This window comes from Vombatus ursinus, unplaced genomic scaffold (assembly GCF_900497805.2).
Source record: "Vombatus ursinus unplaced genomic scaffold, bare-nosed wombat genome assembly UNPS02014858.1, whole genome shotgun sequence".
Taxonomy (NCBI): domain Eukaryota; kingdom Metazoa; phylum Chordata; class Mammalia; order Diprotodontia; family Vombatidae; genus Vombatus; species Vombatus ursinus.
This window is the reverse complement of record NW_020954636.1, coordinates 1416120-1442504: the sequence shown is the minus strand read 5'-3', so window position 1 is coordinate 1442504 and position 26385 is coordinate 1416120. Positions and strand designations below refer to the sequence as shown.

The 26385-nt window shown below is 37.6% G+C and overlaps 1 protein-coding gene and 2 pseudogenes across 1 annotated transcript; 1 reads left to right on the top strand and 2 right to left on the bottom strand.

The window, feature by feature from the left end:
* Positions 1-8512: 8512 nt before the first annotated feature.
* On the bottom strand, positions 8513-9454 carry LOC114027309 (taste receptor type 2 member 41-like). The gene has a single exon (XM_027841291.1). It carries the CDS (start codon positions 9452-9454, stop codon positions 8513-8515), a length of 942 nt encoding a protein of 313 aa, XP_027697092.1.
* A 1766-nt stretch (positions 9455-11220) lies between these two features.
* Positions 11221-12819, top strand: LOC114027307 (annotated as a pseudogene).
* A 9705-nt stretch (positions 12820-22524) lies between these two features.
* On the bottom strand, positions 22525-23561 carry LOC114027306 (annotated as a pseudogene).
* Positions 23562-26385: the final 2824 nt, after the last annotated feature.

Genomic DNA, 26385 nt, shown 5'->3' with positions numbered 1-26385 from the left:
TAGAAAACTGTCAAATTTATAAGAATACAAGTTATTCCCCAATTGATAAATGATCAAAAAATATGAACAGGCAGTTCTCAGATGAAGAAATTAAAGCCATTTATAGTCATATGAAAAAATGCTCTAAATCACTATTGATTAGAGAAATGCAAATCAAAACAACTCTGAGGTACCACATCACACCTATCAGATTGGCCAAAATGATAAATCAAGAAAATGATAAATGTTGGAGAAGATGTGGGAAAATTGGAACTCTAATGCATTGATGGTGAAGTTGTGAAATGATCCGACCATTTTGAAGAGCAACTTGGAACTATGCCCAAAGGGCTATAAAAATGTGTATACCCTTTGACCCACAATACCACTTCTAGGGCTGTACCCCAAAGAGATCATACAAATGGGAAAAGGACCCACATATAGAAAAATATTTATAGCAGCTCTTTTGTGGTGACAAAGAATTAGAAATTTAGGATATGCCCATCAATTGGGGAATGGCTGAACAAGTTGTGGTATATGAATGTAATGGAATACTCTTGTGCTATAACAAATGATGAACAGGCAGGTAGACTTCAGAAAAAACCTGGAAAGACTTGTATGGACTGATGCTAAGTGAAGTAAGGAGAACCAGGATAATGTTGCACACACTAACAGCCACATTGTGCGATGATTAATTTAATAAACTTAGCCATTCTCAGCAATGCAAGACATCTCCAAAAGTCTCATGATGGAAAATGCTATCCACATCCAAAGAAAGAACTATGGAATTTGAATGAGTATTGAAGCATACTATTTCCTCTTTTTTTCTTCTGTTTTGTTTTGTTTCCTCTTTCTTGTGGTTCCCTCTGTTAGTTCTTATAGAGGGCCAGCTCTGATCAGTCCAGAAAAGGGTTAAAGAATTCAGGTTGGAATTTAACTCCTGCCTGTTCTTGCCTTCAAGGGCTCACTTTGTCAGGATGTTGGCTCACCACTCTCCTATTCATTAAGGGGCTCCTAGAACTGCCCAACCTGACACAATAACAGTCTGTCATGAGGGATAACATGTGGCAAACTAAGGAGGACTAGTCTCATACTTTGAGATAAGAACCTGAGAAAGCCCTGAGAATGATTGTCAAGGCCTGTTAATTAACTGTTAATCTCTATCTTGTAACCATTTGTTTAAAATAATGTAATCTTTTTCTCTTGACACTTTTTTTGTGTGCTCCTTTGATATATGTCGTGAAAGCATTTTTTTACCGAGCTCTGAACCTTGAAAGTTATCAGTAATGGTTACAGAATATGCATAGTTTTCCCACAGAAGGTATTCTTTGAAGCTCCAAACTTTTTCCTATATATGCTGTGACCCTCAGATGAATAAATGGTTCAGTCTTGGCTGACCCGCCTGGCCCATGTTTCTTCAGTTCACGCTCTCCCGTCAAGTGTGACTTAATTGCTGGCAACAATTTCTAATTCTTCCTTACAACATGAGTGATGTGAAAATATATTTAATAGGAATGTATATGTGTAGTCTATATCATATTGCATGTCATCTTGGTGAGGGAGGTGAAGAAGGAAGGGGAGAAAAATTTTAAACTTAAAAGCTTATGGAAGTGATTGTTGTTAAATCAAAATAAATTAATAAAAACAATAAAGTAAAAAAAAAAGAATTTGGATGTTATACCACTTGGGGCATGTATGCTTAGTTTTGATATTGCTTCATTGTCTGTAGTATTTTTTAGCAAGATGTAGTTTCCTTTCTTATCTCTTTTAATTAGGTCTATTTTTGTTTTTACTTTGAGATCAGGATTGCTTACCCCTGTTTTTTTTTTTTTTTACTTCAACTGAAGCATAATAGATCCTGACCTAACCCCTTACCTTTACTCGGTGTGTCTCTCTGCTTCAAGTGCGTTTCTTGTAAACAACATGTTGTAGGATTCTGGTATCCTATCTTATATCCTCTCTGGTATCCTATCTGCTATCTGCTTCCATTTTATGGGAGAGATTATCCCATTCACATTCACAGTTATGATTACTACCTGTGTATTTCCCTCTATCCTGTTCTTCCTCCTTTTTCGTCCTCTCTCTCCTTTTACCCTTTTCCTCCTTACCAGCACTTTACTTCTGTCTACCACCCCCCCTGATCTGCCCTCCCTTCCATCAGACCCCACCCACCCTTTACTTGATCTCCTCCCCTCCTACTTCCCTGTTGGGAAAGGTAGATTTCTATATTCAACTGATTGTGTATATGATTCTCTTATTGAGCCAATGCTGATGAGAATAAGGTTCAAAGCAATGCTCATAGGCCAACCTCCCATCTTCCCCTCCACTGTAATAAGTCTTTCATACTTCTTTCTATGAAATAATTTACCCCATTCTACCTCTCCCTTCCTTCTGCACCCATTGTACTCCTCTTTCTCATCATTTAATTTTTACATGTCATTCCCTTAAATTCACCTTATATCTATACCCTCTGTTTATGTGTATTACTTCTAGCTGTACTATTAGTGATACAATTTTTAAGAATTACAAGTAGCATCTTCCCATGTAGGGATGTAAATAGTTTAGTTCTATTGAATCCCTTGTTTTCTTTCCCTTTTTACCTGTATATGCTTCTCTTGGGTCTGGATATTGGGAGTCAAATTTTTGGTTTAGTTCTGGTCTTCTTCTGAAAGCTTGAAATCCTTCTATTTCATTGAATAACCATTGTTTCCTTTGATGTATTCTGCTTAATTTTTCTGGGTGGTTGATTCTTGGTTGTAGTCCTAACCCCTTTGCCTTCTGGAATACCATGTTCCACAGCCTCTGATCCTTTAAGGTTGCAGCTACCAAGTCCTGTGTAATCCTGATGGTGACTCCTTGATATATGAATTGCTTCTTTCTGCCCACTTGTAGTATTTTTCTCTTGTCCTGATAGTTCTGAAATTTGGCTATAATGTTCCTTGGAGTTTTTATTTTGGAATCTCTTTCCTGAGGTGATTGGTGAATTCTTTCAATGACTATTTTGCCCTCTGGTTCCAGGACATCAGGGCAGTTTTCCTTGATAATTTCTTAAAAGATGCTGTCTACGTTCTCCTTTTGTTTATGGCTTTCAGGTAGTCCAATGATTCTGATTTTGGCTCTTCTGGATCTATTTTCCACATCTGTTGTTTTTCCCGTGAGATATTTTACATTTTATTCCATTCTTTTTCATTCTTTTGAATTTTTTCAATTGATTCTTGGTGTCTCATAGTGTGATTAGCTTCCATTCACCCAATTCTAACTTTTAAGGTGTTGTTTTCCTCAATTAGCTTTTGAACTTTCTTTTCTATTTGGCCAATTGTACTCTTTAAGGAGTTGTTTTCTTCAGTGGAATTTTGTATCTCCTTTTTCCATTTGGCCAATTCTATTTTTTAAGCAGTTTTCTAAGCCATTAACTATTTTTCATCCTTCTCTTGCCACATTCTCATTTCTTTTCAACTTTTTCTTCTACCTCTCTTATATGATTTTTTAACTCTTTTTTGAGCTTTTCCATGAGTTCTTTCTGGACTTGAGACCACTTCCCAATTTTGTTTGGTGTTTTGTCCATAGGTGTTTTTACATTTTTGATGTCTTCTGAGTTTTTGTCTTGGTCTTCCATGTCACCATAATAACTTTCTATGGTCAGATACTTTTTTTTTTCTTGGTTTTCGCTCATTTTTTTGCCTTTTTCCTTTCTTTTAAATTTGAGCTCTGCAGTTGGGGTGGAAGGGGCACTATCTCAAGTTTCTTGTGCCACTGGCTGCAGGATCTGGTTGTTTACCTAGTGCTGCACTGATATTGCCCTGAGGCCCCCGGGGACCCTCATTTCTGGTGTTGTCCTGAGGGAGGGGTGGGAGGCAACTGGCACTGCTGGAGGTCTGGTGCAGAGCTGGGGTCTTACAGGTGATGTCTGGTATATGTTGAGGCCTGGTGGGGTGTTTCTGCATTTCCCTGGGGCTATACTGAAGCACATGGTAGCTCTCAGAGCTGGAGTCTGCCAGTTCCCCTGTCTATGCCAAGGCATGTGGGGAGAGGGGGTCCTGGTTTTAGTGTTTGCCCGCTCTACCACAGTGGGGCTCAGGATCTCCCACTGATTTACTGAAGTGGACCTTGCTGCTGGCTTACTGGGAAGCTTCCTGTCTTGCAATGCGCTACCCCTTTATCCAAATGAGACAGACCTTTCTTGCTGATCTTCCAAGGTTTTTTGGATTAAAATACTGTTTCACCCCATCTTTTTTCTGGTTCTGCTGTTCCATAATTTGTTTTGGAATGATATTTTATGCTTGTTGAGGTGAATATGGAAGAGTTACAGCAATCTGCTGCTTACTCTGTCATCTTGGCTCCTGAAACATCCTATAAACGTCATCAACTAAACATTTTCAAAAATGTACTTAATATTTTTTTCCTGCTAATTTAACCTGTCTTCCTAACTTCTCTATTATTGTTGGGGCTACCACCATCCTTCCAGTCACTCAGGCCTGCAACTCAAATGTCATCCTCAACTCCTTGATCTTTCTTTTACTCTGCCATAATCAGTTTGTTGCTAAGAGCTATTAATTTTACTGTTGTTACATCTTTCTCATATGCCTCCTTTTCTGCCTTGACATTGCTACCACCCTGGTGCCATGTCTCATCACCTGATTCTTGGACTATAGCAATAGCCTGCTGGTTGGGTGCCTTGCTACAACTTTCTCCCCATGCCAGTTCATCATCCACTCATCTGTCAGTTATCTTCCTGAAGCTCAGGCATAACCATTTCATCGCTCCCCTACTCCAAGTCAATAAACTCCAGTGGCTCTCTATCTCCTCTAGGATCAAATATAATCCTCTATTTGGCATTCAAAGCCCTTTATAACCGTCCCCAGGTATACACACTTTGCCAAATTTCTTATACCTCACACTTCACTTCATGCTCTGTAATACAGGGACACTGACCTTCTTACTAGTGTTCCATGAATAAGGCAGTCCATATCCAGACTCCAGATATTTTCACTGGTTGACCCCCTTGCCTCAAATTCTTTCACTTCTCATCTCTACCTCCTGGCTTCCTTTAAGTCCAATTAAAATCCCACTTTCTACAGGAAAGCTTTACAGATCTCCCTCAGTTCTAGGGTGTTTCCTCTGTTGATTATTTCCAATTTTTTCTATATATAGCTTGTTTGTATATAGTTGTTTTCATGTTGTCTCTCTCATTAGACTGAGTTCCTTGAGAGCAAGAATTCTTTTGCCTTTCTTTGGGGTGCGTACCACAGAGGCTGACATGCAGTGAGCACTTAATAAATGTTTACCAAATAAATTCCTCAATATTTTTTGTTTTAAAAACTATTTCCCTTTTAAAGTTTCATGTTTATTTATCATTTGTCAAGTAAGTGTTTTTGCATCTGTATCAAGAAAGAAAAACTATTAGTGGCTGCAGGGTGCATTTGTAAGATAGATGAAAGAGGTAAAGTATAAAAGAATATACTATTTTATCATTAGTTAACAAGACATACAACTAGGGAAAATATTTTAACCTACTTAATTCATACTAATGAATTTGAAGGAAAACAAATCAAATTGTGGAATTTACAAAGACAGAGCAAAATCAACAACTGAGAACCTTAAGGATGTTGTTTGGCATGTTAAAAAAAAAAGCACAAATATGCCATGGACACACTGCAACATACACAGCCATGCTTCCACATCAAAGAGAATGCCACAACTTAAAATGTATTAGATAATGCTTTCAAAATAATTCATTTTATAAAATTAAGATCAACTCTTAATTGTTTACCATTTTATGCAGAGAGATGTGCACCAAGCATGATACACTTCAAACACACACAGATGTTAGATGCCTTCCTTGTGGGGAAGTTTTACTCATCTAATTGAATATAGAAAAGAGTTAGTTGCAATATTTAGCAGACATTGCTTCAAAAACCAATAACTCAACACATCATTATAGGGTAAGAACACAAATATGTTCAATGTTCAAGATAGAGTAAAAAGTGTGATTGAGAAACAAAAATTTTGGGACTAAAAAATTGAGAACAATAATGAGTGCTTTGTGACATTCCATAATTTCTTATTAGAAAATGAATTGCCTTTGAATCAGCCTATCAAAAAAAAGTGCCATTCTTACCTCATCAGTTTAATTAATCTAAAAACTTAGTTTCCTATGTGTTCCTCCTTCAACTGTGTTCCATTAAATTCAATCAACATTTTAAGTGTCTATCATGTGCAAAGCATTGTGTTAGATGCTGGGGATACAAACAAAACAAAACCCCCAGTTCCTCCTCTGAAGGAACTTGAATTTTACTTCCCCTGCTTTTCGTAGTCTCCTGCCCCCGAAATCCTCACCCCAAGAAAAAATGAATCCAAAATAAATAGAGATGGGAGATTGTCTGGTTTGAGAAAAGAGATACTACTGAAGAAAACTCTAAAGCTGTGAAATTAAGCATCTATTGTCATGTTTAAGCTTTGATAGGTCTTTTCAAGCTTGTTTTTTGCTTCTTAGGTTAAATAGTTTGCATTTCTTTTGCAAGAAATTCATGGAAAACTAATAGCTACTTTGTTTTGTTTCTTACTATGTGTGTGTATATAAATTAATCCTAAGGAGTTAGGATTTTTTCCCACCTCCATATGTAATTCTTAATGAACACAGAACATTGTAAATCTGACAAAAATAATATGAATGATATTCATTAAAAAAATCAGTTATCATCAGATATTTTTAAAAAATACTTTCAAAAATTTTTCCTGAATATTCCAATGAATTAAATTAGATTGCAACCTATTTGATATATCTTTTATGTCTCTGACTAATGTGTTAATAATAGACAAAAAGGAAAAATGTATTAATATAACAATGGATTTTAGACCACAATCATTCAAAACTGATTGTCTTATAAACTTTTAGCTAAAAATAAAATAAATTTTCATCATTCAGCTAGAGAACTTGTAAAATTATCCTACCATTTTTCTACCATTTATTTGTGTGAGCAAGCGTTTTATTCTTTATTCTTATTTTAATTCAAAAAAAAATGAAATCAATGAAGAACCATACTCAAAATTGTATTTGTCTCACACTGCCCCAAATATTGCAAAAATTTGTTCATTTTTAAAAAAAAAACCAATATCCAAATTAAGTTTATAACTGATTATTACATTATTTAAAACATCTTTAAAGTTGTCACTTATTTATTTTAAAATGTTATTTATATTCAACAAAATAATAAAGAAATTTAATTTAAGTCTTGCAGATGATAGTAAGCATATGAAGTATTACTGAATTACTTCTTTCAATTCTTACACAATATCCTATATAAAATATTTTAACTATTCTACAATTAAAGTTTTCTAATTGTACATTTAGTATTCATAATTAAAGGTAAAAATAACTTTATATTTTAAAATTATAGAATGCATAGTTTAATTTTGAGTTTTTGGGGATTAAAATTGTCATTTTAATTATTATAAGTAGTAATTATATTAAATTAACTTGGGGATTCATAATATATCTTTTGGGGTTTTGTTGCAAGAAGGTCAAGAAACAAAATAATTAGGAACTGCTCTCATGAAAACAGCACAGATTTGAACTCAAAAGACCTGAATTCAAATCACAGCTCTGTAACTCATTGACTATGTGAATTTGGAGTAATTTCACTTTTCTGGGTTTCATTTTCCTCCTATGTAAAATAAAGAGATCAAACTAGCAAATGGTTCCTTAGGTACCTTCTGTTCTAAATCAAAGATTCTAGGAACTTTCTCCCTTCCCCCCCAAAAAAATACTTCTTTGAAATTTTACTTGCAATGGTCTCTCCTAATATCTGTCATCAGTTCTATCAACTATAGCTTCTTACAGCCTGCCTTTCGTAATTAACGCAGTAACCAAGATTTCCTCACATGGATTGTTGAAATATTTTCCATCTTAGCTAGAACAAAAGGCTTTAAAATAACATTTAACAATTGTTTAAATAAAAAAAATAAAGTGGTTTCATCATACAGATATTATGATAGAAAAACATCAGTAACATTCTTGAACATTTAGGTTTTGGAATGACTACTCAGAGGTGACCTTTCCTGAGGGTTGTTTGAAGAAAGTCACTGTGGTTATTTCAAAAAGAAAGAAAATGTCCTTTGAAAGCTGCGTGATGTTTTTTTTATTTCTTTTCCTGGAAGAACAGGACACAGTGACAAGGGTGAAAGATGACAAGAGGACAACCGTGTGTTTCTCTGGTACTCTCCAAATGTCAGGAGGAAGGAAGGCCTCCAATGTGCAGGCTGGAGACTCCTTATAGTGAACTTAAGGGAAGACAAGAGTGAAGCAGGCTGGGCAGGCATAGACAGACATCAATAAGGCCTCACTGGAAGTCAGACACTATGAAATCCATGAGATCACAAATTCATTTGAATATATGAGTATGAGATTAATGAATGAGGAAAATGTTTAATTTCTTTCTGGATTTCAATAGGATAAAAACTTTGAGGTCCAAAGATATGCTCAGCTCCAGTCCTCAGTAAAGTCTTTTCTTTGGTATGGGAAAGAGAGGTATGTATCTTAGACAGGAGCTGACATCTTCTTGTCATTCCAGAAGGTTTTAGGCAGAAGAAGAAGCTTCATGAGTGCCCCTCCTAGGTGGGAGTTGCCAAGGATAAGGATGGAGGGATGAAGAGTTGTGGACAGGTAAAGAGCAATTTGCCATGGCCAGTACCAGGTACCTTCAAAGTCATAAAAGGCAGCATTGATGATAAAAAACATAAAAGAAAGAGAATGAAGAACTAGGAAGGAGACCAGAGACTTCAGAGCTCTGGTATGAGCCTGAGTACTGGCATCCTGGGTACAGTGAGCACTCTGTTGCATTCTCCAGGAGTGTCTCCACAGAGAGGTAATCAGCAGAACTGTTGAGACTACAAACATAGAAAAGGGGATAGATGAAGTAATGAGTTTCAAAGGGAGAAAATAGTGGATTTCTAGATTCCTAGTGAAGTCATATAAGGTTATGTTCCCAGAGAATGCCCCCTGCAAGAATGCCTGGTACAAAGCATTGTTACTCACAAAAAACAGCATGGAGACAATGAAAGAGATTAGCAAAGAGACTAGTAGGAACCAGGGTACCAGTCCATTGACTCTCCACTTCAGCCAAAGGAAAATGGGGTGAGTGAAGTTCGCAATCTTCACACAGAAGAGGACACTAAGACAAGCGGCACACCAGACTGTGACCGAACTCAGAAAATCCAAGTAAATTCCAAGGTACTGGTAGGTAGGCTCCATGGAATATTGTAGGTGAAGAAAAGAGCAAAAGTCACGTGTCATTCCAAGCCACAGCAGGCAGAAACGGGAGGCACCCAAACTGATCAGGATCACGTCACGGGGAGACAGCCGGTGGCATCGAACCCACTCCCTTCCCAGTACCACAACAATGAAGCCATTACCCATGATCCCCAGGAAGCACAACAGGACATAGAGAACCATGGCAAAGATTGTGAATGGACCCAACATTTCAGTCCCTCCTACAATTACTGCTCTTGCTTAGGTTTCTGCTGGCCTCTGATTGATGGAGCTCCTGCTTTGTTTGATAAGATGTGCAGGGAGAATATTCTACCCTTTCTTTCTAAGCTATCGTATAATTAAAGAATTCTGTGGGGTTGGAGAGGAAAGGTCCACACAGCTCTGTGTGGATGCAAATCTCCACCAGCCTCAGTTACAACTGCTCTTTTCAAATGCATGTGATTTGCATACCTTGCCTGGATCAGTGAAAATAATTTTTCTGGCCTCCTGTCATGGAAACTGAGCATGCCTATCACAAATCAATAGCTAGAAGGGTCTTTAGAGACCATCTAGTCTAGTCCCCAAATTTTGTGAGTAAAAAAATTGAGGTCCATGTCATGGACTTACCCAAGGTCACATAGGTATTATTTGAATTTTGATTTGAACCCATGTCCTTTTATTTGAGAGTTACTACTCCTTTCACAGTATCAAGTTGCCTCCCAACCCTACTCCCTGAAAACAAAACTATTCTTCCAGATAACCTGCCAACACTTGGCATATAAGGCTTCTGATAAGTAAGGGTAAGAGACAGAAGAACTACTTTTTTGTTACTATATGTACAAAGTGTTCTTTTTCAAAGATGAATACTCCTCCTGGAGCAGGCTTTACTTAATGTTAAATGAACAAGGAAGAGAGTACAAAGGGTAAACCAGTCAATAATCTCAGTTTTGAAAATGAACTAGGAGTCCAAGATGATCCAAAAAGAAGAAGCATGGAAAGAGGGTTCCCTGGAAAGGAGGGCAAGCTTCTAATAGGAAATCAATTGGAATCTGCCAGAGACCCTTACAGAGAATAATATGGAGAAGCCAGGCATCCCTTCACTAGGGCCCTGGAGGATTGAAGCCAAGAATAGAACCAGCCATAACAACCAGCTAGCAACTTTTCTTCAGGAAAACCAGAATAAAGATGAATGTGTGAAAGGTATTTTAAATATTCCAGGTGTCAGAGCCACCAAACATCCAGGAGGATGAAGGAAATAATATATTAATTAGAGGTGGCCTGAAGCCCAGAAGAGGAATAGCCAAAGAACAATTTGTATGAAAATGGCAGAGTTAGTGAAATGTCAGTGAATGCAAACTCAATAAGAGTCAATAGATGATGTGGCAGCCAAAAGTTTAACCTTAAGGTCTATTAATATAAATATGGTGTCCAGAATCAGGGAGATTTATGGTTCCATTGTTTTCTGCCCTCGTCAGAGCACATTTTAAGTATCATGATCAGTTTTAGTTGCTGCATCTTAGGAAGAATGCTGAAAAGAGAAAGGCCATCAAAAGAGACAGGAAACTATTCAATTTGGGAGTTGGCTCAAGGTCTGGGTTTGTTTAGCATGGAAAAAAAGAAAAAGGAATAATAGCTGTTCTTAAATACTTGAATAGGAATTTAGTTTGGTTTTCTCTTTTTACTTGTCCTGAAAGTGCAGAATTAGGAGAAAGAAATAGAAACCACAAAGGGACAGATTTTGTTTTGATGGAAAGAAATATTTCCTAAAAAATGAAGGTACTTCAAAATTAAATGGACTACCTTAACAGGTCATGAATTCTAAAAAAAAAAAAAAAAAAACAAACAAAAAAAAACTGAAAGTCTTAAAATGCAGGCTGGAAGATTGCTTGTCAGGTATATTTTAGTGGGGGTTCCTACTCAGGTATAAACTGTCATGGGCAGTCATTGAGATCCCTTCAAACTCCAAACATCTCTGATTCTATGATTCATACACCAAAATGGAGAACACCATTCTCAAGTGTGGGTGCCCACACTTGGAACAAAGTCTAAGAAATGAAGGACAGAAAAGCTAAGAAACCTTGAAGCCTGTCTTGTATAATGACTAACTAGGCTTTGCAAAACAAAACAAAACAAAAAAATAAATAACTAGGCTTTGCTCTGCTCCTCTGAGGCCACAAATTGGCAACCTGTGCCAATCTGTGTCATTAAGATGCAACCGGTACCACAATAGAGTGCTAGGTCTGCAGTCAAGAAGACCTGAATTCAAATACAGCTTTAGACACTTACTAGCTATGGGACCCTGGCCAAGTAACTTAAACCTCTGTTTGCCTCAGTTTCCTCAACTGTAAAAATGGGGATAATAATAGCACCTGCCTTGCAGAGTTGTTGTAAGGATAAGGTGAGATTATATTTCTAAAGTATTTAGCATAGTGCCTGGCATATAATAGGTGCTATATAAATGCTTTATTTTGGCTCAGATTCTTTAAGAGTCTAGATAAGGGTTTTTTTATAAGGGATTTTTGTAATCTAGTCAATAGCTCATAAATGTTCAGATTCCTTAAGAATCCGTCCAATGTGGTAGATCTTTAATAAATCTTGTTTTTGGCTGACAAAAAATAGTATTGAGTTGAGATCCTCAACATGGAATCATTGTTCTAAATCACCTAAACAGCTTCAAGTGAGCCTATCAGCCAAGAGAGAATGAGCAGATCACAGTTACCACAGAAGAAACCACCTTTATCTAAAGAGATCATACTTGACAAAAGCTCAACCATCAAAAGAAACTGATTCATTAATGAATGCCAGTAGTGGTGACTCCAGCAAGGAAGATGCCACAAGCATCAGTGATGTTACCACAAGATCTGAGTCTGATGAAGAGAAAATCTTGTCTGAAATCCAAGAGGAGAAACGAACATTAGAAGAATTAAAAGTGACTATGGACAAATACCTCCCAATCTCACAGGACACGGCTAATATTCAAGAATCTTCAGAGGAAGACAGAGATTATCTTAGAAACAAATCTTCCAGAGAAGAAGGCTATTTCACGTCACCAGGTTCTCTGCCAAGCAACCTCCAGCCCCAGACATATAGGAAGGCATTAGAAAATATCAGAGGTTCTAAGAACAGCATTAGAAAACTCTTGTACCAGCTCTATGAAGCAACTGAATTGACCTACCAAGTAAGCAAGGTTCTGAGGATTGGAGAAATACCATAAGGCCCTATTTGAGCTGCGGATCAAGTGGAATAGGAGCCAGTCTGAAAATGTGGATGGTGATACACAGCTTCTGGAAATCCAGACTCCGGACATGTCCCACATCATTGCCCTGAAATTACAGTCGGCCTTCACGGATCTCATGCCCAAAGCCCAAGGTCTCTCAAGAAGCCTACAAGACAAGCTCCAACAGGCCTGTTATGACATGCAGAAGCTTCATACCACCTTTTCCCTAAGTAATGGGTTTGAATATCTAGACAAGCATCATCTGACCGAGAGCCAGTTTAGGCTGACCCAAGCCCAGGGAAGTATAGAAGAATTGTTTTGTTTCTTAGAGGATAGTATTCCTTATGGTTGGAGTGAAGGACCACTTTACCCCCACTGAATATCCCTTCACAGGTAATGGCACTCCTTAAAGAAAAAATATCTTGAATTGTAATATGGAATCAGGTTGATAGTTTCAGATTCCTAGCAAGCAGTCTTGTGCTAGTTTATAGTTAATAACTGCACTCTGTTTATGTTTCAGATTATGCAAATAAAGTTACATTGAAAAATTTTTTAAATGCTTTATTTCTTCTTTTCCTCCCCTTTACCTAATGCCATGGTTTCCCTAGGGTTTAGCTCTAGAGAAATCCTGACTTTCACTAGGGGAAGTAGGTTAACCATCTTTCAGATTCGTTTAGTTCATCACACCCCCCCTAATTTATTTTTGGCTATAGTCTGGGATTTCCCAAAAAGGGGGGAGAAAAAGTGGTACCCAATGCATCATGTGAACTAGGTATAAGGCAGGGCATGTTATCCCCATACAGAAAGCAAGGACAAAGAGACTTACAGTGTTTATTGACATAAAGATTTAAATAGGATTGAGAAATTCAATTTTTAAGGATATTACAATATGCTGGGAGTCTGATAGCAAGCCTCAAGACAAAATGCAGTCTGACAATTCTGCTAATTAGACTTTCACATTTTACTTTTGCTGAGCACAGTACAATAAAATGTCAAGTGTCATCCAAGGATATCCTTCTTTTCTGGTGGCCTCTCTCTCTCTCTCTCTCTCTCTCTCTCTCTCTCTCTCTCTCTCTCTCTCTCTCTCTCTCTGTCTCTGTCTCTCTCTGTCTCTCTCTGTCTCTCTGTCTCTCTGTCTCTCTGTCTCTCTCTCTCCGATGCTGATTCTTCCCTTGGCACCAGATCACTCCAGCTACTGTTATTATGACTACAATCAACCACTACAATCATCCACCACAGTGGATACTGAACTCACAGCCTCAGTAGTCTCTCAGGACCTCAGGACCCTCCGAAACTTACTAGGTTGCCTACACATCTCCATATCAAGTTTATTATTTAGTCACCTAGTTAACAAAAGGAAGAACAAGAAAACTGAGACAGCCCATCCCAAGTACAAATTTGCTAGGCAGTACATGTATGAATGAATATATGAAGACAAGAGGTAAACAAGCCTTTCAAAATTCCCCCCATCCCAACTCCACTCTCCCAGGCACAGTTCCAAAAAGTCTTCCCTTCAAACTTGGAAAGAAAGAATAATACTGGGGGCCAAGGTCATCTCTTTCGTATATCCCCAAAGTTCTAGCTCTTCAACCAGCTAGGGAACTTAAACCAATGATGTTTACATAGCCACAAGCAGGCAGGGGTCGCTCAAGTCACCAGGAAGAAAAAGGAAGAATACCCACAACTCATGAATGAAACTTGTCTAGAAACCAAAGAGGTTAGCCCAACTGACTCCAGAAACAAAACTTGAACAAAAGGGCTTATTCAGGATATGTAGCAGGCCTGCACAACATAGCACTTGTGGGTCACTTGCGGCCTGACAAATGAGCCAGCAGGTCATATGTTGTGCAGGCCTGCCCTAGTCAGTTTCTGCTTCTCCCTCCTCTTTTCTCCCAATGCATTCCTCTTTCTCACCCCTGATTTTTTTTTAATATCATCCCATCAAAGTCAAAAAATACACTCTACCTTCTTGTAGGTATAACCCTTCTAATTGCTCTAGTAGAGATACAGTTCTTAAGAGTTACAAGTCTCATATTCCATTATAGGGATGTAAAAAGTTTAAACTTGTTGAATAACTTTTTTTTTCTTTCCTATTTACCTTTTTATGCTTTTCTTGAATCTTTTATTTGAAAATAAAATTTTCTGTTTAGCTCTGGTCTTTTCATCACAAATGTTTGAAAGTCTCATATTTCATTAAATTAATACTTTTTTCCCTGCAAGATTATGTTCAGTTTTGCTGGGTAGTTGATTCTTGGTTATAATCTAAGCTCCTTTGCTTTCCAGAATATTATATTATAGGCCTTTCAATCCTTTAATGTAGAAGCTGCTAAATCTTGTGTAATCCTAACTATGACTCCTCGATATTTGAATTGTTTCTTTCTGGCTGCTTATAGTATTTTCTCCTTGACCTAAAAATTCTGGAATTTGGCTATAATATTCCTGGAAATTTTCATTTGGCATCTCTTTCAGGAGGTGATTGGTTTTTTCCTTGTATAACTATTCTATCCTCTGATTTTAGGATATCAGGGCAGTTTTCGTTGATATTTTCTTGAAAGATGTTGTCCAGGTTATTTTTTTCATCATGGTTTTCAGGTAGTCCAATAATTCTTAAATTATCTCTCTTGGATCTATTTTTCAGATCAGTTTACTTTTTCTTCTATTTTTCATTCTTTTCTTTTAGTTTGATTAACTCTTGATGTGTCATAGAGTGATGAGCCTCCACTTGTCCAATTCTAGTTTTTAAGGAGTTCATTTCTTCAGTTACCTTTTGTAATTACTTTTCCATTGGCAAGTTCTACTTTTTAAGGAATTGTTCTCTTTTTCCCAGCTGTTGACTCTTTTTTCGTGATTCTCTTGCACAACTCTCATTTCTTTTTTTTCCAATTTTTCTTCTACTTCTATTATTTGATTTTTAAAATCCTTTATGAGCTCTTCCATGAGGACTTTTGGGGCTTGAAACCAATTGATATTCCTCTTTGATGCTTCACATGTAGGCATTTTGATGTCATTATCCTCTTCTGAGTTTGGGTTTTGATCTTCCTGTCACCATAGTAGTTTTCTGTGGTCAGGATTTTGTTTTGTTGTGATTTTTGCTTCTTTTTCTAGCCTATTTCATGATTTTTAAAGTTGAGCTTTGCTTCTGGAGTACAGGGGGCACTGTCTCAAGTTCCTTGAGCTAGTGGCCAGAGTGCTGGTCATTGGCTTTCTGTGCCAGGGCCTCCGGGGCTAGCAGCTCACCTGCTGTGCTGGTGTCAATTAGCCTAGTCTAGCCAACTATGCTGTGGCATCTGGGCCTGCCAGGCCTGACCACTAGCCTGCTGCATCTAGAGGCCTCATGGATGACCCACTATGCCTCAGACCTATTGAACCAGGATGTGAGGCCTAGGTTTCTGATCTGTGATGGGGCTAAGAGCATCACCTGGCTTTCCCAGATACCACCTGTGCTAGGCTGCACTCCCCTCTTCCCAAGTGAGACAGACCTTTCCTGAAGTCCCTCTGAGTTACCTTGGGATAGAAAATTATTCCATTCTAACCCTTTCTTTTACTACAGAATGCCCAGAACAGAGTCCTATTCAATTTGTTAGAACCAAACAGAAGTCCCAGATGCTATCCTGAATGGCATTTTCCCTGGCATTCCCTACTCCATGGGAGATGACAATATGACCTGGGTCAAAGAGTTCATCTTTTTGGAACTCTCCACTGACCAGCTGACTTAAGTTGGTCTCTTTCTGTTGTTTGCAACCAATTATTTGCTGAATACTGGGCAATGAGCTGATCATCCTTATGATCTGGCTGGATGCTCAACTGCACTCACCCATGTACTTCTTCCTCTGCAACCTCTCAGTCACTGACATCTGCTACACAATAAGAGGGGTCCCAAAGATGATAGCATAGATAGCATCTCATGAAGGAAAGAGCCATCTCCTAACCTCAGTGTGCACCCCAGCACATCTTCTCTTTGGCATTGGACAGAATCAAGTTTCTACTGTTGGCAGCAATGGATTATCACTGCTATGTGACAGTGTATGAAGCCTTTCAATATACCATGGTCATGTTCATTGGAACGTATGTATGTGGACCTAGGCATAGCCTCCTATTTATTCACTTGGCCAATTCAGCAGTGGTGATAGCAGTCACAGTGAAGCTCCCCACAGGTGGACCCATTAAGATCTGTGGATACAAATAAATAAAAAAACATAGATCCTGCCACCAAGGAGCTCACATTCTAATAATTCTAACATGACAATAACTATATAAATACAAGAACTGTACGTATATCCTCAAAAAACTCTCAATTAAAGCAGCCATTCTCTCTGTCTGTCATCTCATTTCTCTCCTCTCTTTTTGTGGCTGAACTGCTTGAGAAGACCATCTACAATAGGTACCTCCATTTCCTTCTCACTCTCTTCTTAACTCTCTACAGTCTGGCTTGCAGACTTATTATTCAAACAAAACCATTCTCTCCAAAGTTACTAATGATATCTTAATTGCTAAATACAATGCCCTTTTCTTTTATAAAACTTATTTATTTATTTACTTATAGTTTTCAGCATTCACTTTTATAAGATTTTTGAGTTCTAAATTTCTGCCCCCCTTCTCTCACTTCACCCTCCCTAAGATAATACGCAACCTGATATAGGCTATTTGTACAATCATACTAAACATATTTCCACGCTACACATGTTGTAAAGAAGAATCCAAACCAAAGGGTAAAACCACAAGAAAAGAGAGAGAGTGAGAGAGAGAGAGAGAGAGAGAGAGAGAGAGAGAGAGGAGAGAATAGTATTCTTCAATCTGCATTCAGACTCCACAGTTCTTTCTCTTGATGTGGATAGCATTTTCCATCCTTAGTCTTTTGGAATTGCCTTAGATTATTGCATTGCTGAGAAGAGCTAAATCTATCAAAGTTGGTCATTGAACAATGTTGCTGTCATTGTGTACAATATTCTCTTGGTTCTCCTCAAAAATTTTCTGAAATCCACTTGCTCATCATTTCTTATGGAACAATGGTATTCCATTACTTTCATATACCACAATTTGTTCAGCTGATGGGCATCCTGTCAATTTCCAATTCTTTGCTACCACAAAAAGATCTGCTATAAATATTTTCATACATGTGGGTCATTTTACAATTTTTATGATCTATTTGGGATTCAGACCTAATAGTGGTATTGCTGGATCAAAAGGTATGCACAATTTTATAGTCTTTTGGGCATAGTTTCAAATTGCTCTCCAGAATGGTTGGATCATTTCACAACTCCACCAATAATGCATTAGTATTTCAATTTTCTCATATCTTCTCCTGTTTCATCACAGCCAATCTGATAGGTGTGGTACAGTACCTCAGAGTTGTTTTAATTTGCATTTCTCTAACCAATAGTAATTTAGAGTACTTTTTCATATGACTATAGATAGTTTTAATTTCTTCATCTGAAAACTGTCTGTTCATATGCTTTGACCATTTACCAATTGGGGAATGATTTGTATTCTTTTAAATTTGACTCAGTTCTCTATATATTGTAGAAATGAGGCCTTTATCAGAGACATTGACTGTAAAAATTGTTTCCCAGCTTTCTGCTTCCCTTCTAATATTGGATGCATTGGTTTTCTTTGTACAAAAACTTTTTTTAATTTAATGTAATCAAAATTGTCCGTTTTGCATTTCATAATGTTCTCTATCTTTTGTGTGGTCATAAATTCTTCCTTTCTCCATACATCTGGCAAGTAAGGCCTTTTCATAATCTTCATCCTTTTTGACCTCTCTGCAGCCTATGAGATTTAATCAGTCTCTTCTTGATATTCTCTTCTTTCTAGGTTTTTCTGACACTACTCTCTCCTGGTTCTCCCACCTATATGACCATTCCTTCTTGGTCTCTTTTACTGGATCTTCATCTAAATCATATATATTGACTGCAGGACTCTGTCCCGAGCACCTTCTTCTCTTATTTCTCTATACTATTTCATTAGATGATCTCATTAGTTTTCATGTTTTCAGATCCCTATGATGGTGATAATCATATCTTCTTATCCAACTTAACTTCTTTTCTGAAGTCCAGAATCTTATCTCCAATTACCCACCGGATATGTCAAACTGGATGTCCTATAGACATCTTTAATTCAACATGTTCAAAACTGAACTTATTTTTCCCACTAATTCTTCCCCTTTTTATAACTTTTCTATTATTTTGGGGGCTACCACCATTTTCCAGTCCCCAGGCATGTAATTTAGTTGTCATCCGAAACTCCTCAATCTTTCTTTTACTCTCCCATAAACAATCTAATCCTAACTATAATAATAATATTATATAATAATATAATAATCCAGCTAAGGGCTTTTGATGTTACCATTATCACATCTTTCTTAAATGCCTTATTCTCTGCTTTGACATTGTCATAACCCTGGGGCTGGCCCTCATCACCTTCTGATTAGACTATAGCAACATCCTGCTGGTTGGGCTCCTTGCTACAACTCTCCTCCCATACCAGTCCATCATGCACTCATCTGTCAAAGTTATCTTCCTGAAGCTCAGGTATGACCAAGTCTCAAACACACACACACACACACACACACACACACACACACACACACACCCCTCAATAAACTCCAGTGGCTCTATCACCTACAGGATAAAATACAATTCTCTGCTTGCCATTCAAAGCTCTTTATAACCTGTCCCCCACCTACACACAATTTACCAAATTTCTTATACCTCACACTTCACCACATGCGGTGTAATACAAAGACACCAGCCTTCTTCCTAGTGTTCCTTGAATAAGACAGTCCATATCCAGACTGCAGATACTTCCACTGGCTGCTCCACTTGCCTGGAATTCTCTCTCTTCTCATTCTACCTCTTGGCTTCCTTTAAGTTAAAATAAAATCCCACTTTCTACAGAAAAGCTTTCCAGATCTCCCTCAATTCTAGGGTCCTTCCTATATTGATTATTTCCAGTTTTTCTCGTATATAGCTTGTTTGTACATAATTGTTTTCGTATTGTCTCCCTCATTAGACTGTGAGTTCGTTGACAGCAAGGGTTGTCTTTTACCTTTCTTTGTAGTTTGACTATTTAGCATAGTGCCTGACAAATAGTGAACACTTAATAAATGTTTATCAACTAAATTTCTCAATGTTTATTTTTTTTAGAAACAATTTCTTTTTTTTAAACTTTTGTGTTCATTTATGGTTTGTCAAGTAAGTCTTTAGCAACTGTGTCAAGAAAGAGAAACTATTGGTGGCTACAAAGGACTAGATATGGTGCATTTGTAAGATAGTTGCAAGAAGGTAAAATATAAGAGAATACGCTATTTTATCATCAGTTAACAGGACATGAAACTGGGGAAGATATTTTTAATCTAATTAATTCATACAATAATTTTGAAAGAAAAATATCAAAAGATCTCCTTGTGGAATTTACACAGATGGTGCAAAATCAATGACTGGAAAATTTAAGGGTGTTGTTTGACATGCTAAAAAAAATTAACATGAATATACCATTGACACATTGCAACACACAGAACCACATTTCAACATCAAAGAGAATGCCACAACCTAAAAGTGTGTTAGATAATACTTTCAATATAATTAATTTTATAAAATCAAGACTAACCCTCAATTGTTTACCATCTTATGCAGAGAGATGTGCATCAAGCATGATGCACTTGAAATACACACAGATGCTAGATGGCTTTCCTGTGGGAAAGTTTTTACTCATCTAATTGAATTGAGAAAAGAATTAGTTGCAATATTTAACAGACACTGCTTCAAAAACTAATGAACTCAATATGTCATTACAGAGCAAGAATACATATATGTTCAATATTAAAGATAAAGTAAAAAATATTATTGAGAAACTAAAATTTTGGAGCCACAAAATTAAGACCAATGCTGACTGCTTTGTGACATTACATCATTTCTTATTAGAAAATGAACTGCTTTTGCATCTGCCTATCAAAAAAGACATCAAGTGATCATCTGAAAATTAAAAAAAAAAACTTTCAATAAAAACATTCCTGAGTATTCCAATAAATCCAATTGGATTTGCCACCATATGACTTGTTTTTTATGTCTCTGGCTAATAAATTGATAATGGATGAAAAAGAAAATTGTATTGACATAACAATGGCTTTTAGAAGACAGTCAATCAAAATCGATTGTCTTATAAATGTTTGACTAAAAATAAAATAAACTGTCATCACTCAGCAACAGAGCTTGTAAAATTATCCTACTATTTTCTACCACAGATTTATGTGAGTAAACATTTTCACTTTATTCTTGTTAGAATTCAAAATAAAGAAATAAAACCAAAACAGAAGCAGACTTAAAATTCTGGTCATCTGATATTGAGCCAAATATTACAAACCTTTATTCAAATAAAGAAAATCCAAAATCCAAATCAAGTTTATATCTGATTGTTACATTATATTTTCCAAGTTGTTGCTTATTTCATTTAAAATGTTATTTTTATTCAACAAAAATATAAAAAATAACCTAAAATCTTGCAGATCATAGGAAGCATGTGAAGTCTTACTGAATTACTTCTTTTAATTCTTAGAGAATACCCAACATAAAATATTTTAATTGTTTTGTATTCATGTTGAGGTCAGATTTTGGGAGAGCAGTTCAGGTGTGAAAGAATTCACTTACACTTTCTCTGTAGCCATGCGGAGCTTTATTACATGAAGCATCACGGGTCTCTTTCGAAAGAAGTTTAAATGAAATCCCAATATTTGGAGAATTATACCTACATGGAGGTTTCAGAATGATGATATAGTTTTAGAAGTTTTTGTGAGGGTTAAAGGTTAAAGAAAGGACAAAAAAGGATTTTACAACATAGGATGAAGGATACAAAGGGAATTTCTTTATCGTTTAAAGGTTTAAGGACACAGGTTAAAAATTAAAGGATGGGGGAAACATGGGATAAGGAACAAAAAAGCAATTCTTTTGGTACAGGTTCAAGATAAGGGGAAAAAGATGTCTACACATTACAGAACAAGCTTTGGGGCTTCACAAAGTACTAGAAAAGCAACGCTTGACATTCTTTTTAACCCTTAGGGTACCACTTGTATGCACAACATTCACAGTTTTATACTGTTGCATTTAGTGCTCAATTGCATATTTTAAAATTATATAATGTAAATTTTAATTTTGAGCTTTTCAAGAAAAGATTATCATTTTAGTCATTATAAGTAGTAATAATATTAAATTACATTGGGGACTTATAATATATTTGTTGTTGTTGAAAGAAGGTTAAAAAACAAAAAAAAGTTGGAAGCACTGGTCTAGGGAAAAGAGCATTGATTTGGACTCAGAAGACCCAAATTCAAGTTACATGTGTGACTTTGGGGTAAATTAATTTCTCGAAGTTTCATTTTCCTCCTGTCTTAATGGCTTCTAGGGTTCCTTCAGCTCTAAATCAAAGAAGATTGTATAAACTTCCTGCCTCCCAGTAAAAAAGTGTTCCTTGAAATTTACTTTCAATGGCTTCTTCTGATATCTGGCAGTGCCTCTAGCAACCTGAGCTTCTTGGAGCTTGCCTTCTACAAGTAAAGACTCTAACCAAGATTTCTTCACATTGATTTTCAAAATAGCTTCTTTCATAGCCAGAACAAAAGGTTTTAAAATAACACTTAAACAGAAATTTTAAGGTTTGTTTGTTTTTTTAAATAGGAAAAATAAAATTGTTTCATCACATGGATATTGTGATAGAAAAAGTATCTGCGACAGTCTTGCACATTTGGTTTTTGGAATAATAATCCAGAAATGACCTTTCTTGAGGGTCATTAGAAGAACGTCACTATGGTTATTTGAAAAAAAAATAATGTCCTTTGAAAGCTGCATGACTTTTTTCCTTTTCTTAGAAGAATATACACAGTGACAAGGGTGAAAGATGACAGAAGGACAACCAGAGTATTCTGTGGTAAACTCAAGGGAAAACAAGAGTGAAGCAGGATGGGCAGGCATAGACAGCCATCAATAAGGCCTCACTGAAAGTCAGACACTATGAAATACATGAGATCAAAGATTCATTTGAATATCTGAGTATAGGAATAATGAATGAGGAAACGTTAATTTCTATCCAGGCTTCAATAGGATGAAAACTTTGAGGTCAAAGGATATGCTGTGCTCCAGGCCTCAGTAAAATCTTTTCTCAAGTATGGGAGAGAGAGGTTCATTTCTAAGATAGGAGATGACATCCTTTTGTCATTCCAGAAGGTTTTAGGCAGAAGAAGAAGCTTCATGAATGCCCCTCTTAGGTGGAAGTTGCCAGGGATAAGGATGAAGGAATGAACAGATGTGGACAGGTAAAGAGCAATTTGCCATGCCAGTACCAGGTGCTCCCAAAGCCAGAAAAGGCAGCATCGGCGATAAAAGACATAAAAGAAAGAGCATAAAGGACTAGGAAGGAGACCAGAGGCTTCAGAGCTCTGGTGTGAGCCTGAGCACTGGCATCCTGGGCACTGTGGGCACCATGTTGCATTCTCCAGGAGTGTCTCCACAGAAAGGTAATCAGCAGAACTGTTGAGACTACAAACATAGAGCAGGGGATAGACAAAGTAATGAGCTTCAAAGGGAGAAAATAGTGGATTTCTAGTTTTCTAGTGAAGCTATATAAGGTTGTGTTGCCCAAGAATGTCTCCTGCAAGAATGCTTGGTACAAAACATTGTTCCCTGCAAAAAACAGCATGGAGACAATGAAAGAGATTAGCAGAGAGACTAGTAGGGACCAGGGTACCAGTCCATTGATTCTCCACTTCAGCCAAAGGAAAATGGGGTAAGTGAAGTTTGCAATCTTCACACAGAAGAGGACACTAAGACAAGTGGCAAACCAGAATGTGGCCGAATTCAGAAAATCCCAGTAAATGCCAAAGTACTGGTGGGCAGGTCACTTGTAATATTGTAGGTGGTGAAGAAAATAGTAAAAGTTGGGTATCATTCCAACCCACTGCAGTCAGAAGCAGGAGGCACCCAAACTGATCGGGATCATGTCATGAGGAGACAGCTGGTGGCATCAAACCCACTCCCTTCCTAGTACCATGACAATGAAGCCATTAGCCATGATCCCTAGGAAGCACAACAGGACATAGAGAACCATGGAGAAGATCATGAATGATCCCAACATTTCAGTCACTCCTACAATGACAGCTCTTGTTTAGGTCTCTACTGACTTCTGATTCATGGAGCTCCTGCTTTGTTTGATGAGATGTGCAGGGAGAATGTTCTATGCTTTCTCCCCAAGTCACAGTACAATTATAGAATCTTGGGAAGTTGGGGAAAAAAGGTCCATGCAGCTCTTGGTGGATGCAAATTTCCACCAGCCTCAGTTACAACTGCTCTTGTCAAATGCATGTGATTTGCATTCCTTGCCTGGATTGGTAAAAATAATTTCTCTGGGCATTTTTGTCATAATATCATAGATCAAAATCTAGAAGAGTCTTAACAGGCCATCTAGTCCCATCCCCAAATTTTGTGAATGAAAAAATTGAGGGCCAGTGACATTGTGACTTGCCCAAGGTGACACAGGTATTAAGCATCAAAGTTGGGATTTGAACCCATGTCCTTTAATTTGAGAGCTAGTGCTCCTTTCACTATATGCTGCCTCCCAACTCTCCTCCCTGAACACACAACTATTCCTCCAGACGACCTGCCAACATTTTGAGTATAGGGCTTGTGGCAGGTAAAGGTAAAGGACAGAAGAATTATCTTTTTGCGCAAAGTGTTCTTTTTCAAAGATGAGCACTCCTCCAGAAGTGGCCTTTACCCAATAATGAACAAACAGGGGAAAGAGTTAACTGGTTAATTGGTCAATCATCTCAGTTTTGAAAATGAACTAGAAATCCAAGTTGAGGCAGAAAGAAAAAGTATGGAAAGAGGGCGCCTTGGAAGGGAGGGCAAGCTTCTAACAGGAAGGTGATTAGAGTCTGCCAGAGACCCTTACAGAGAATAACATGGAGAAACCAGGAATCTCTTCGCTGGGGCCCTGGAGGATTGAAGCCAAGAACAGAACCAGCCATAATGAATAGCTAGTAAATTGACTTCAGAAAAACCAAAATAGAGATAAATGTGTGAAAAGTATTTTAAATATTCCAGGTGTCAGAGCCACCAAACATCCAGGAGGATGAAGTAATAATTTATTAATTAGAGGTGGCCTGAAGCCCAGAGGAGGAGTGACCAGAGAAAAATTTATATAAAAAATGCAGGGCATGTGCGGTGTTAGTGGAAGCAAACTCAACTTGGGTCCATAGGGGTTGTGGCAGCCAAAAGAACTAGTATGACCTTAAGGTGCATTAATAGAAACATGGTGTCCAGCATCAGGGAGATTTATAGTTATATTGTTCCCTGCCCTGGTCAGAGCATGTTTCATCATGATCAGTTTTAGTAGCTATATATTAGGAAGAGTGCTGAGAAGAGAAAGGCCATCAGAATGGTGAAGAGGCAAGAGAAAATTCCATTTGGGAGTGGGCTCAAGGAAGTGGGTTTGTTTAGCCTGGAAAAAAAGAAAAGGGTGTGAGGAATGCTAACAGTTTGGTTCCCACAGAATTGATAAGAAAACAGGACAGGGGGAGATTAGGTTATTGATTACACAAACATGTAAACAAGATAAGAGAGTACATCAGGTGATATCCCCCAAAGTATCTTGTTTGTCCAGGCTTTCCGGCTCTCCCTTCCTTTTATCTTACTTTCCTGCTGAACCAACAGTTCCTTGTTTTGTGCCTTTTTGCAACCTTGTTGCTGGGGATAAGTTTCCGCTCTTAGACTGTGAGCTCTGAAGCCCAGCCAATGGGAAGAGGAGCTAGTAGGGGGGGAGGGAGTTCCGCCTTAGGGTCTACATAAACTGGCTTTGAGCTGCAATCCCACACACACCCTGGCTGGAGCCATCTTGAGCGAATGCTGGGTGTGTCCTTTCTCATGAGAAAGCAATAAAACTCCTTTTTGCCTTTCTTAAGAAAAAGTCTCTTATTTGATTATTTTGGGGGTCACAAACACCCCCCACAAGGGGATAATAGCAGTTCTTAAATATTTGAAGATGTATTTATTTTGTTTTGTTTTTCACTTGTCCTGAAAGGGCAGAATTATGAGCAAATGACAGAAACTGAAAAGGGACAGATTTTGGTTTGATGTAAAGAAAACATTCTTAAAAACTAAAGGTACCTCAAAATGAAACGGACTACCTTAGGAGGTCATGAGTCCTAATTAATTGAAGGTCTTAAAATGCGGACTGGAGATCACTTGTCAGGTATATTTTAGTGGGTGTTCTTACTTAGGTATAAGTTGTAGTGGGCAGTCCCTGAGATCCCTTCAAACTCCAAACAGCTATGATTCTATGAACCTTTGGAATAAGAATGGGAAACACTTGTCTCAAGCTTGGATGCCAACAGTTGGAACTAAGGCTAGGAAATAAGGGATAGAAAAGCTAATAACCCTTGAAGCCTGGCTAGTACAATGACAAGCTAGGCTTTGCTCTGCTCCTCTGAGACCAAAGGAACTGCAAATCTGTTCCAATCTCTGTCCTTAAGAGGCAACTGGTAGCACAAAAGAGTACTGAGTCTGCAGTCAGGAAAACCAAATTCAAATTCAACTTAAGACACTTACTAGCTGTGTGGCCCTGGGCAAATCACTTAACCTCTGTTTACCTTAGTTTCCTAAACTGTCAAAACAGGGATAATAATAGCACCTGCTTTGCAGAGTTGTGGTGAGGATGAAATGAGATTATATTTGTAAAAGTGCTTAGCATAGTACCTGGCTGTAGTAGGTGTTATATGCTTATTTCCTCCTTTCCTCTCCTTTACCTAATGTCATGTTTTGCCCTGGGTTTAGTTCTGGAGAAACTCTGACTTCTCAATGACAGAAGTAGGCTCCCCATTTCTCTTCTTCATTTGGTTCATCACACCTACAAATCTGTTTTTGGCTCTAGTCTAGGATTTCCCAAAAAGAGTGGGGGGGGG

Excerpts from the sequence above, each read along its gene's own strand:
- LOC114027309 (XM_027841291.1), bottom strand. The coding sequence starts at position 9,454 with ATGTTGGGTCCATTCACAATCTTTGCCATGGTTCTCTATGTCCTGTTG.